The sequence below is a fragment of the Cinclus cinclus genome, chromosome 11 (genome assembly GCF_963662255.1).
Source record: "Cinclus cinclus chromosome 11, bCinCin1.1, whole genome shotgun sequence".
Taxonomy (NCBI): Eukaryota; Metazoa; Chordata; class Aves; order Passeriformes; family Cinclidae; genus Cinclus; species Cinclus cinclus.
The window spans coordinates 13,734,341-13,746,710 of NC_085056.1; the positions used below are offsets into that span (position 1 = coordinate 13,734,341).

General features: G+C 42.1%; 1 protein-coding gene across 3 annotated transcripts; it reads right to left on the bottom strand.

Annotated features, from left to right (window-relative positions):
- Positions 1–266: 266 nt before the first annotated feature.
- On the bottom strand, positions 267–7,762 carry LOC134048312 (borealin-2-like). 3 transcript variants are annotated; one of them, XM_062500017.1, is made up of 10 exons: positions 7,496–7,762; positions 6,931–7,059; positions 5,929–5,969; positions 5,509–5,569; positions 4,821–4,888; positions 3,933–4,000; positions 3,238–3,276; positions 2,059–2,191; positions 1,780–1,866; positions 267–506 (listed from the first exon to the last, which is right to left on the bottom strand). In XM_062500017.1, exons 1-10 carry the CDS (start codon positions 7,653–7,655, stop codon positions 423–425), a joined length of 870 nt encoding a protein of 289 aa, XP_062356001.1. In that variant the 5' UTR covers positions 7,656–7,762; the 3' UTR covers positions 267–422. The 3 variants fall into 3 exon arrangements, with proteins under 3 accessions (XP_062356001.1, XP_062356004.1, XP_062356003.1); XM_062500019.1 differs by lacking the exon at positions 267–506 and adding an exon at positions 838–1,013 and having other exon boundaries at positions 7,496–7,758; XM_062500020.1 differs by lacking the exon at positions 3,238–3,276 and having other exon boundaries at positions 269–506; positions 7,496–7,761.
- Positions 7,763–12,370: the final 4,608 nt, after the last annotated feature.

Consider the following 12,370-nt stretch of genomic DNA (forward strand, 5'->3'; position numbering starts at 1 on the left):
TAGTTGTTGACACTTTATTGATGAGGTTGGAGGGACAAACTCCAAGGGTTTCAATGTGCTTGGGTAGGCATTGGCATTTGAGTGTTGCTGAACATCCTTGTTATAGACTCTAAAAATGAAGCAAAAATAAATACTGTTTGATCTGTATTTCAGTATTGACTTATGTGGCATTCTCTAGTGGGTCTTTTATTTTCATTTACGAAAACCTGGAGTTGCTTTTTGTGAAGCCATGGTTACATGCTGATCCTTTCTCCTGATTGATCTCACCAAGGAGTTAGTTTGTGTAACCTGCACTGCTTAAACAATTACAACACCTGTCTTCTGCTTGTAGGTCATAGCAAAATAGAGTAATACTCAACCTTTAGTCCCATTCAGATTGGTTTTTTTGAAGGGGAAGAGAGGAAAGGATTCATGGTAACTTTTCAGATAGCGGAAGTGAAGAGGTAGAGGAAGAGCTGATCACTGTAGGGCAGTTCTGCTTCATTTTGGGCTCCTGCCAGCAGCACCTGGTAACAAATTCTAATTTTACCTGTCATCTTGCACATTACTGTCATGTCACATACAAGACTGGAAATAAATTTTATTCCTGTGTTAGATTCATATATGCTACTGCATAACTGGAATTAGTGTCTTAAAGCTGTTCAAAAATTTAGTACTTTGTATTTCAGTTTGTGAGTTGAATATTAGAGAAACTTATTTCCTATATACAGCTTCTTACTGTTCATTTTGCTGTGAACTTAGTTAAAATCTAACCCAAGCCTTTTATGAAGAAAAAGTAGCATTTTCTTCTGCTTTGGAATCCTTCATAACAGGAACTTAATAAGACATCACATGATATAAAAGCTTATAAAAGCATTTACTGGGCAGTATGCAGCTTTATTAAGACATAACAGACATAATTTCAACACTTTGGAGGCAGCAGGCAAGAGCAGTCACCAATGTTCTGTAGTCACAGGACAGTTCCATTAACTTGGTTTAGGTGTTACTTTTCCACATAGTACAGTCAGCTCACTCTGAGGGGGGGAAAAATTCATTATAGCTCAAGCTACCCAAAAGAACGTGAAAGAAGAAAGGTCCCTACTGTTAAAGCAAGCAAGGAGCACTTAGTTCCCCACTACAGAGGCAGGGCCATAATAAAACCCACAGACCAGCTCTCAGACTGTTAGCTTGACTCAGCTGCACTGGTCTCTACACCTGCACAACTGTAAGCTGGTTAATATCTCTCATGTCTGCATAGATTCCTGTTCCTTCAAGCAATAGCCCAGGTACCCTCAGGAGTGGTGGGCAGTGTGTGCTACAGAGTTCTATAAAGTTCCACTTTATTTTGCTTCACAACCATTAAGGCAGTTCCTGTTCAACTGCAGCAGAGAATTAACAGGTGTATAATCCTTACTCGGGAAGGGACACAGAATAATGGATTCTAAGAAGAACCAAACTGAGCCATAGCTTTGTCAGCCTTTGTGAATGAGAGATAAGAGAATGGCAGTTTACTCACATGGTAGCGCAGCCACCAGAGCACTGCAGAAGGAAGAGTTTAAGCTCCTGTGGTCCCCCAAGCTGTCACCAAACTGCACATGCTTATGTAAGTGCAGTTACTTTTACACGTGATCCCTGTGCAGCAGTTCTCCCCTCCCTCTTCCTCCCTCCAACTGATGCCAACCCCAGTTTAGGCTTAAACTCCGAAGAGTTTAAACTTGCATTCGTGACAGAATCTGACATGAAAGCTTGGGACCAGGTGTCTGAATACACAGATCTGCAAACCCCCTAGATCAAGCTTACCACCAGGTTATGAATGTGCTGTACTGTATCCTGATTTAGGAGCTGCACATCAATATTACGGAGGTCTCCCCCAGCTGTACACAGTGTCTGTGAAGAGAAACAATTACAAGATTAAAAGATTTTTCTTGCATGCCCAGCTTCTCTGAGACTCATGTGTTCCCCTGTACACTGCAAAATGTTTTTCCTATTGTTTAGCAGCATCTCATGTAGGAATAGCAAGAACGGTCAGACCATTTGCATTGATCAACTAAGTTGAAAATGTTAAAAAAAAAAAAATACCTGTCCATCAGCCAGGGGAATGTTGACAAATGGAACACTTTTATGTTGGGGTACTGATTTACTTCTTTTTAACATGCCTTGAACTCTTCCGCTGGCAGGTAAAGTTCTTGAGACAGTCTGTTGTAATCCAACACTAGAATACAATGAAAATGTAACAGTGAGGTCAACCTTCTATGCCCTGCTGGAAATTTTCAAGCATGAAGCAAATGCCAATAGTAGGAAAGACACCTAGGAGAGAGGCAGTCATGTTTAAATTTTTCCAGTTCTGCCAGGAGACTACAGAAATCCAACCATGAACAGCACTTAGGGGCACTACGGGGTAACGTTTCACGACCCTGCCACTGCAGTAACCTTGTAGGCCTGTGACACAAGATGACATTTTGGCCACTCAGTAACAAGAATATCCACCCTCCAGTATCAGCAGTGAATGTTTACAATTTTGGAAAGAGGAAACTTCATGCCTCGGGGCTTAAGATAAGACAAGTGCTGTATCTGTCTACTACAGCAGGAGACAGCAAAGCTGATACCTCTCAGAGGCACAGGGCATGCCTTTTGCCATGAAGAATTTCTAAGTTTTCATTATACAATTGTTCTTATTCTACTAAAAAATAGAAGATTTGGATGTGTTCTGCATGGAAACAAGCCTCTGACATTTATAGCAGGCCAAGGTGAAACTGTTGGTTTCAGGACCCATTTAAGTTCACCCCCTCACTTCAGCTTGTGCCAAAAGCAAACTCTGTAGTGTATGGAAAATGATACTAACTGAAAATCTTGACTATTCAAGATGCCAAGAACTAATTATCACTGTACTTGGTTGAGGGGCTTTTGGGTATTGGTTTATTTTTCTACTATCAAAGCAGTATTGGTGGTGTTTTAATCCAGGCTGGGCTCTGAGAACAAGTTTAAGATTTAAGTCTGTAAATAGTGAGTGAGAACAGAACTTATACTATAAATACATATTTTTAAACTGACTTACTTAGGACATCAAATCCTGTGCCTCCATGAGAATGTAAGTTAACACCCACACCCAAAACGGGTGTAACTGGTTTGGCATCCCTGCTGTCACATTTAGTGGCAGACCACAAAGATGTGTTATATCCAGATTGATAATAATATAGACATACAGTGTCTTGGTATTGAACAAAATTATTTATTAAGAATGAACTAAGAGACCCTTACCTTTTAGCTCCCTTTGGAGTGGCTTTGAGATTTGTGGCACTGCAATGAAAAGAGACTTAACATCCTTCTGCAAGCCACACTAGCAGAAGAGTAAACAGATACTAAAATAAAAAGTAGGCATTGGTTTTGTGTTTTGTTGGGGGTTTTATTTTGTTGGTTTGTTATTTTTATTTATTTCCTCCTCATCTACTATAGAGTTTTAGCTAGGATGAAGGTAGACAGACAGTGGATTAGAGAATGTTGAAGTGCTCCATGACAGAGATCTAGTGTGGAAAACACATGTGAAAAAGCCCTCCTGAGGTAAACATGACAGAGTGGGACCTAAAACCATACAAGAACAAAATAATAATTTATGCTACTGGGCAAGGAAGGGCTGCAGTAGCTGAGTTAGGTGTTTACTACAGAACAATTCAGTAGTACTAGCAGAGCAAAGATGTTTTCCTCACATGCTCTCTTCCATTGTTTGGGAATCTGTACTGCTCCCCTAAGTTCAGAACTGTGCACCATTATGCCTTCATCAGCTGCAGGTGCTTTTATGTTCAGGTTCACATCACCACAGTTCATTTCAGTCAGGTTATGGAAGAATCCTTATCAGATGTATTCCCACTGGGCTCAAATCTCAGCTACTATATTTGAAAGTGTTCAGCACTCACAAATTCAGGTGAGTCAAATAAGCCATCAAAGATCAGTCTTACCTAGAAAGAGAGTTCAGTTTGCCACTTAAACCAGAGGCCAATGAAACCAGCGACCTGGTTTTGGAAATCTGAAAATTTATATATGTAAAGATGGCAGTTAAAAAGGGTGGCATTTGAAAGCAAAATGATAGGTATTTGCAGGAAACAATACTGCAAACATTCCTGTTGAAAAAGGGTAGTTAAGTCCCATAGTGCTGCCTTTTACATATATATTTATATATATATATATATATATATATATATATATATATATATATATATATATATATATATAAAATACCAAATATGCATTCTAAAAGAGGTTTCACAATGCCATGACATATTTACTCCTACTGAAGTTCTGTATAAGCAACCACCTGTCTAATATACACCCTTCCAACTTCTAAGCCTTTTTACAGTAAAAGTCTGTAACTGCACAGAATCTTTTTTATATTTGTTACCATCTTGCTACATCAGTGTCTGGCTGAGGAGCTACACTGCACAGACAGACTGAGGTGGCAAAACTAAAACACTTGATTTGGTTTAGGGACAAGAATACACTACTCAGTTATAGAAAAATATGGATTAAACATGGGGTTGATTAAAAAAAAAAAAAAGTATGGTTCCTCAAACCATCAAGACTTTCTGGCAAGTCAAGAGAGAATGACTATGCCAGTACTTGCCAGCCTGTATTAATTAGTCACTAGAAGTGCAGATACCATATTTCATTATGAAAATAATTTACTGTTTAGCCTTGCTTAACTTCAAATATGTTACATTTTAAATAACCTGACTTTTCAACATACAGCAGAGCACTGGCCTTCCTGGTCATGGATCTAGCAGGGTTTGTGGCAGTTCAGAACTGAGTAAATCCTTAATGTTTTTTGAATAAAAACAGAATAAACTTACTTTTTTAGTTATTTTCTTTGCAGAACTGTGCTTGGAATCTTCATATTCAACAATTGTAGTTACCTTAACTAGAAATGTATTAGCAAGACAAGGAAAATAAAGATCTCATGAAGAGCACAAAACACCACTTCAGCCTCGTGTTTGAAGCTTATTTCCCCCTATGGACAGCTTTGTCCCCTTCTGCTATCCAATGTCATTCACCTGGGACACAGGTCAAAGCAAACTGTGTGTTCATCACTGGCACTGGGACACACAGGACAGTTAAGAGACCCCAGATAATCCCTCAGCCCACAGACAAAACAGAATTACAGCCCACTGTTAGTGTCCTCCAAATTGCATATCTGGGGATATGGTATTTTTCTTACAAAGCTCAATGGGCAGAATGTCAAGGGAAAACTAAGAAAAGAGGTGTGACTTTCCTCCTATACTGTAAAGCCTTAAACCTGTCTCTTCTCTCCATTCTCCATGATAAATACAAAGGACAGAAGCTCCCATCTCATGATTTAAAGTACCTCTACAGCAGCATAGCTCATGATCCTCCACACTGAATGCTGGGGGGTCTGTTATGCACTTTTCCCTCTTGTATACTTCAGGCTTAACATTCATTTTACAAATGCTCAGTTCAAACCAGTAAAAAAAAAAAAGAAAATGCAAGAACCACAGGCTATATATTAATGAGTTGACCTGCCTTTTTTGCTGTTGGTCTTCACAAGTTTGGGATTTGGCATGTCTTCTAGAGAGCAGTCATTCTAAAAAAAAAGCATTTATCCAAAAAGGGAAGGTCATCAGATTTTTCCCAGTATATGCATATTATGTTACAAAAGGCAGTGAATTAAAAGGGCACGAAAGCAACTAACAGGAAGTGGGACTGGCCAAACACCAGGGTTTTTTCTTTGACACATCTGAATTTCTGCCAGCAGATGACTCTAAAACTTCAGGTAATGTTCATAACTGCACTGTGGCTGGCTGTCTAGTCTTTTCATATCTTCTATTCAAACACACAGCCAAACAAAATCATTTGTCTGAAGCATCTGCAGCAGGGAGAGAAGAATTCCATTCTGTGATAATTCTGTGTAAACTGTGATAAAATTTGAAAACACACACTTACCACTGCAGCAGCAAGAGCCACTTCTTCCTGTCCTTGCAAATCTGTAACTCAAGAAATTATAACTTATTTATATACTATTATTTGCATAATATTTATTTTCAGATTATTATCTTATGGGCTCTGAAGCCAAACAAGTAATTCAGGATTACAGTGGTTAAATAGGTAATCTTAAGTCAGTGTATGTGTTACATCTGAACAAGATTCCAGTCTTGTAGGACAGTAACTCCTACAAAACAACAACAAAAATCTAAGGCCATTTCAGTGTTTAATCCTTGAAAGAATCCTGAGTATAGTCACAACAGGGTATCCCCCGAGCTCAAAGAATCACCAGGTGCACACATTGCACTGCAAACAGCTAATGCTTTTAGGCAGAAGCTTCTCCAATAGGACACCAAAATATACACTCAGGCTTACAGCAAACTCAAGTTCTTCAAGAGGTTCAGATTTGACCTCTGTGTGGCCCCTACAATTTCCATCTGTAAGGTAGATTCCAGAAACATCAGTTCTCACCAGAATATACATCTGATGCTCTGTACACGTCTTAAACCTCTGCATCAACGGGAGTTAAAATTAAACTTGTTTGCCTATTATCATAGGTATATGACTAGATTAGAATGGCTCAGGAGAGTTCAAACTGACAAAGGGAAAATAATCTCTGTGGCTAAGGAGGAACATTTAGATGAAAAAATGCTTGTTTTTACACACAGAAAACACTAGGTTTGTAATTATTTCTTGTATCTTCAGACAACTAAGATTACTTAAGGGCACACATAACACACTAGTCACCAACTAATTCTATCTCCTGTGTTACAGAGGTCAGTCTGCTTGAACATGAACGCTCAGCGAGCATCTGCTGGGTAACAGCACTGCTGATCTGCTTAAAACACAGGGCAGACAAAGCAAACCTTTTCATGAAAGCCACCAAATCCCCAGGTTTTCTGCTGTAGCCCCGGGCACATCGCTGCCCGCACCCCGAGCACAGGGAGAGCCCCGCACTCTCACCGAGCACCTCTTTCCTTTTCATCTTCCTGACGGCAGCCGGCATCGTCAGCAGCTCCACCGCAAACGCCTTCTCCGCTGTCTGCAAAAGCGAATCGAGCTCTTTCTTCATCTCCTGGATGTGCTCCTTGGCTTTAAAACAAAACACGCTTTTATTGCCGTGCGTGTCACATGTTTCCAAGTATAAGCACTGCAAGACCGCGCTATAAAGTTAAAAACAGCGATTTATCCGGAGAAATTCGACCCGGGAGTCGGAGCGCCTGGAGCCCGCATCAGCCGCCAACGCGGGGCGCGGGGCAGGAGGCCCTGCCCGAGGGCTCGAACCCGGCCCGGGGCTGTCTCGGCCCGGGGCTCTGCCGGCCCGGGGCTGTCCCGGCCCGGGGCTGTCTCGGCCCGGGGCTGTCCCGGCCCGGGGCTGTCTCGGCCCGGGGCTGTCTCGGCCCGGGGCTGTCCCGGCCCGGGGCTGTCTCGGCCCGGGGCTGTCTCGGCCCGGGGCTGTCCCGGCCCGGGGCTCTGCCGGCCCGGGGCTCTGCCGTTCCCTCCTCGCCCTGGGCAGCCCCAGCCCTACCCTGCTGGTCGAAGTCGCTGAGGAAGAGCGCGATGCGCTGCTCCTTCTTCTTCTGGGAGAGCGCGGTGAGCTGGTCCCTGTCCCGGAGCAGCGGCCCGCGGTCCGGCTCCACGCCCGAGTCGCTGCTGCGCCGCCGGCCCGGGGCCTTTCCCGGGGCCATGGCCACCAGCCGGCCCGAGCCGTGCCCGCAGCGGGCCTGGCCGGACACACCCCCGGACGGGCAGGAGCCGCCGGGGCGAGCGGCGAGCGAAGGCCGCGGTCCCTGCTCGGTCACAAGGGAGGGAACGGCGTGAGGGGAGGGGGGGGCGGGAGTGCCCCGTCTCGGAGGTGCCGCACGCGTTGGCACCTGTAGTGACAGGACAAGGAGAAATGGGTACAAATTGAGAGATTAGATAATAGAGAGAAATTATTTACTGTGAGGGTGGTGAGACACTGGAAGCCAGGGAGGTTTTGGATGGCACAACCCTGGCAGTGCTCAAGGCCACGCTGGATAAGGCCTTGAGCGACCTGGCCGTGTGGGAGCTGTCCCTGTCCAGGCAGGGGTTGGGACAAGCTGCTATTTAAGGTCCGTTCCAGCCGTTCAACATTCCGTGATTCTACGATTATAATCCTTATGCCCTGGCAGGAGCTGGGCAGACAGACAGACAGACAGACACACACACACACACACACACACACACACAAACACAGACACACACACAGACATACACACACATACAAACTCACACACACACAGACACACAGACATACACACAGACACACAGACATACACACACATACAAACTCACAAACACACACACACACACACACACACACACACACACACACACACACAAACACACACACAAACAGTTGTTCCTGGCAGCACAAATGAACTGCGCTGTTTTGTTCCCTGTTCAGAGCGGCCCCGGGCACGCAGGAGCTGCGCTGGAGCAGGTGAGTGTTTCCACCCCTGGGGACTGTGACCTGAGCCGGGTGCCCAGGGCTGGGACAGGTGGTGCTTGTGCTGCAAGGGCTTCCACAGGTGCTGAGAAGCCCCTGTGCTCCATAGGAACGGCCCTGTTTCAGAGCTCAGCTTTGGGTTTAACTAAATTACTGTTGTTCAGTGTGCAGAACATGCAGGGTTTCAGAGCTGAACAAGGGGATAACCTGCTCTGTTCCAGTTCAAAGGGTTTGGTTACAGCTTGTGCAAATTCTGATCAGGTAAAGATGGGATTTAATAAACACGTTGTAACACGGAACATTAGAAAGGCATGGCTACACCAAGTGTTCAGTATATAAAACCATTCAAATCCATATCATTAAATTAGAATTCCTCAAAGAAACTTATCTTGCATGTATCTAAACAAAATAATACCAGAGGTATGAGTATTGGGTTTTGTACAAATTTGAGCAAGGAACTGTGCATAAAAAGGCATTTAGATTATGCTTTAAAACACTAGTGGTTTTCACATGGTGCATACGGATGCTGCAAGCTCTCTGATGTGAGTAGTTTTTTCTGTATCATATGGATCTAGCACATCTCCTGAGCCAGATGGGACAGAATATGTCACTCAAAAAGAGTTGTAAAAAATCTGACTGACAATTCATAATATAAGCGTTTTGTATTAGACCATGTTCTTGTTAGTAAAACAAACCACATACCCCACTACCCACACCCCCCAAAAAAACCCCTTCCAGACAAACAGAGGTTTCTGTTCCAGAAAACACCCAAAATCCTGATATAAAGAAAATAATATTCTGGTTTTGGTGGTTCTGGCATATGCATATATGTTTATGGAAGCAGGACTAGTTTCTCTTTCCCTAAATTTTTTCTTTGAAATTACCAAACAAACACCACTGAAATAATTCTGAGGTGTCACTCCAAAAGAACAAGATAGTGTTGCTCTGTAAGTTTTATTTCCTACAAGCCATGTAAGAATTTTTAAAAAAAGGGAACTGACAACACCAAAAAAACTCGGCACCAAAGCTTTCAGGACACAGTTGATCAGCCTCAGCTGTCTGGCTGACCCTCTCTCTGAAGAAAGAAGTCTGGCTTGCTTGACTCCTGGTTGCAACTCCTTACATTATAGGATTAATTATGAGTATGAACTTGCCTACGACCATCTCTATTTACAGTTCTGCACTGGTAAGGAATAGTTTTGTGGTAGTAAGTTAGACAAATATCAAGTCCATAAACAGGAGTGATGCAGAAATCAATGATCAGGTGCATGGGCACTAAATATTAGTAAATACTGGTTTGAACATGGGATTAAATGTGTCATAGTGCAATCCAACTGGTGTTGCTCCACTGACACAGAAAATGGAGAAGTATTACCATTTCTTTTAACATGTGCTTTATTACTTGGAAGTCTCATACATCTGAAGTACTGTTATAAGGAGCACCTGGAGGAAGATCAAACCTAGAAGCATGCATTTGAAAGGAAGGATTGTCTGTAAATGAAATATTTCAAAGACATGGAAAACGAGCCTTTTGTCTTAGGTTTACAGGATTGTTCCACAAAAATGCACATTTACCTTATCACAATACATACAAATATTGTGGATGGACAATAGAAATCACCACCCTTCCACATGAGATGCATCAATAAATTGTTATCCCTTATAATGTCAGAAACAGAAAAGGCACCATAATAGAATGTTTAGAAAAAACTCAGTTTATGCCATTGTATTTTGATTCAAAAGTGTAAGAACTGCTGTCTTGATTTAAAACAAAAAGCCTTTCACACCTGTAAATTATCATTATAAACTTGTAAACCTTTACATTTTTTCCAGAAGTATCAGGTGCAAATGCAAGGCAAATATAAAATCTATAGACTTATTAGATTACAAATACTACCCCATGAAAAAGCTGTAGTTACAAAAATATAAAAAATATTCTAACTCCCATTGTTAGATCTTAGTTTCAACCTACACTGCATTAAGAGTCCAAAGCCAGATCTGATTTGGACACATTCCTAGAGTAGGAAAGTGCTGTTTGTCTTATTTTCACATCATTATTCTGACCTCCTCCCACGGTTTTGCTTTCTGGGTTTGTTTTATTAGTGCATATTAAGGATGCCAAGTGGAGAGTGCTGACAGGTTGTAATTTTCAGTGGATGGTAGCAGCATAAGTGTTCTCACTGTGCTTTCCTTCCAGAAGTGCGCTGCTCTAAGGAGAAAAATGTAGTTTTTTTTCTCCAATCCTCCACAGCAGCTTTGTGTAGCAGCCATGCCATTTCCATCCATAACCTGTGACCCCTGGCAGGTGATTGAGGGGAATAAATTCTTCACACAGGCCTCAGTAAGGAACGGTGAGAAGCTCACTGCTAATGCTGGGTCACAGACTGGGGCTGCTGTGGCAAGGACAGTTACGGGCAACACGTCGCCTTCCTCACATGACACATTGGCACAGGTTTATCTGGATGGGCTTTCTCTAGCCCTTGGCTTCAGTAGGCTGGATTAGCACAGGGTGTTGAACCAGCTACAGCAGCAGCCTCACAAAGTGCCAGTAGATATTAAAATGAGTTTACTTCTAAATAATAACTTTAAATGAATGACTAGATCCAATACGATACTCCGGATGGATGAACTCTGTAAATGCTGAGCCTAAGCCTGACAAATGCTAATGCTTTCATATCTGAATACTGAAAGCCTTTAGCCCTTTATGAGAGCTAGCAGAAGGTGTCCAGCTTCCTGCTCTAGAGAAACAGAAGCTGTCATTTGTTTTGCAGGGAAGCTGGCAGAGATTAGTGGAGTCACTCAGCTGTACTCCTAGACAGCCACCTTGTTCAAGCTGGCCTTTGAGAAGCACTCAGGATCATTCAGCCAGCAGTAGGACTGTGGAAGATTTAAGTGTCAGCTGTATTAGCATTATCTTTATGCTTGGTACATGACATTTTCCTTTAAATACCTTCCTCTTCATTAGAAATCAACCCCAGCATTTCTCCTGGTAACAATGTGTCAGTCCTTTCAAGTTCCAGCTGGATTTTGGCCAGCTAGAGGGGCTGTGTGATGTTTCCAAACAAATGTTCCCCACAGACAGAGTGGTTCTGAAAGGGTTGTGTTTTACCCTACTTGAAAGGATTGACTGTACTCCCATCTGCATTGAGACAGTAACTTACTCTGTTCTGTGTGTATAAAAGATGTGGGCTAACAGGAGACTCCTGGAGTTGTTATGGCAGGAAATGTTCAGTGCTCTTATGCTGGGATCATGTGTTGAATAGCACAGGAAGAAGATTGTATTCCTCGTTATGTTTCAGTTTCATAAAAATATGTTTCAAGCAGACACCATGTTCTCTCCTCTGATCAAAACTATATAATCCATTCTAACTGTGCTGGGATGGCAGGATTTCTTTTCAGCAAAATTTCAAAGGTATCTGCACATATCTGCTGAAGATTTTTTTAAATAAGCAAACTGTCCCTACATTTGTGATCAGGTTTAGAGAACACACTTAACAATAAAACCAACAAAAATTAAACCAAGCAATACCTATAATGTAGGAGTTTGGATTTTTGTTTCTTAGAATTTTAAGAAGGGAAACATATTCCTATCTAAAAAAATTGAACTTGGCATTTCTGTTTTGTAAAAAAACCCACGACAGTAGTAATTTTAATGAGCAATTCCCTTCCTCAACCTATTGAGTCAAAAGTTCACAAATGTAGCTTTCAATCAAGGCACAAAAACATTTACTGATTCTTTCTTCTCACTGCTTTCATCACATTCTTCCTCTTAAAAAAAAACTTGGTGTAACAATGTCTTCTACACCAGACATAACTTTAATAGTCCATTAAGTTGTAGCAGTATCTGAGTCTGGTTCTATCTATTTTGAATTTACTTAAATTAGATAAACAGCACATTCTCAGCACATCATTGTTCATTGTCTGCATTTGCCT

Bases quoted from the DNA above. Each gene is read 5' to 3' on its own strand.
- LOC134048312 (XM_062500017.1), bottom strand. From the start codon at position 7,655: ATGGCCCCGGGAAAGGCCCCGGGCCGGCGGCGCAGCAGCGACTCGGGC. The intron at 2,192-3,237 runs GTAAGGGTCTCT...ATTGTATTCTAG, and splicing joins ACTCCAAAGGGAGCTAAAAG to TGTTGGATTACAACAGACTG. The intron at 1,867-2,058 runs GTATTTTTTTTT...TTCTCTTCACAG, and splicing joins TTCCCCTGGCTGATGGACAG to ACACTGTGTACAGCTGGGGG.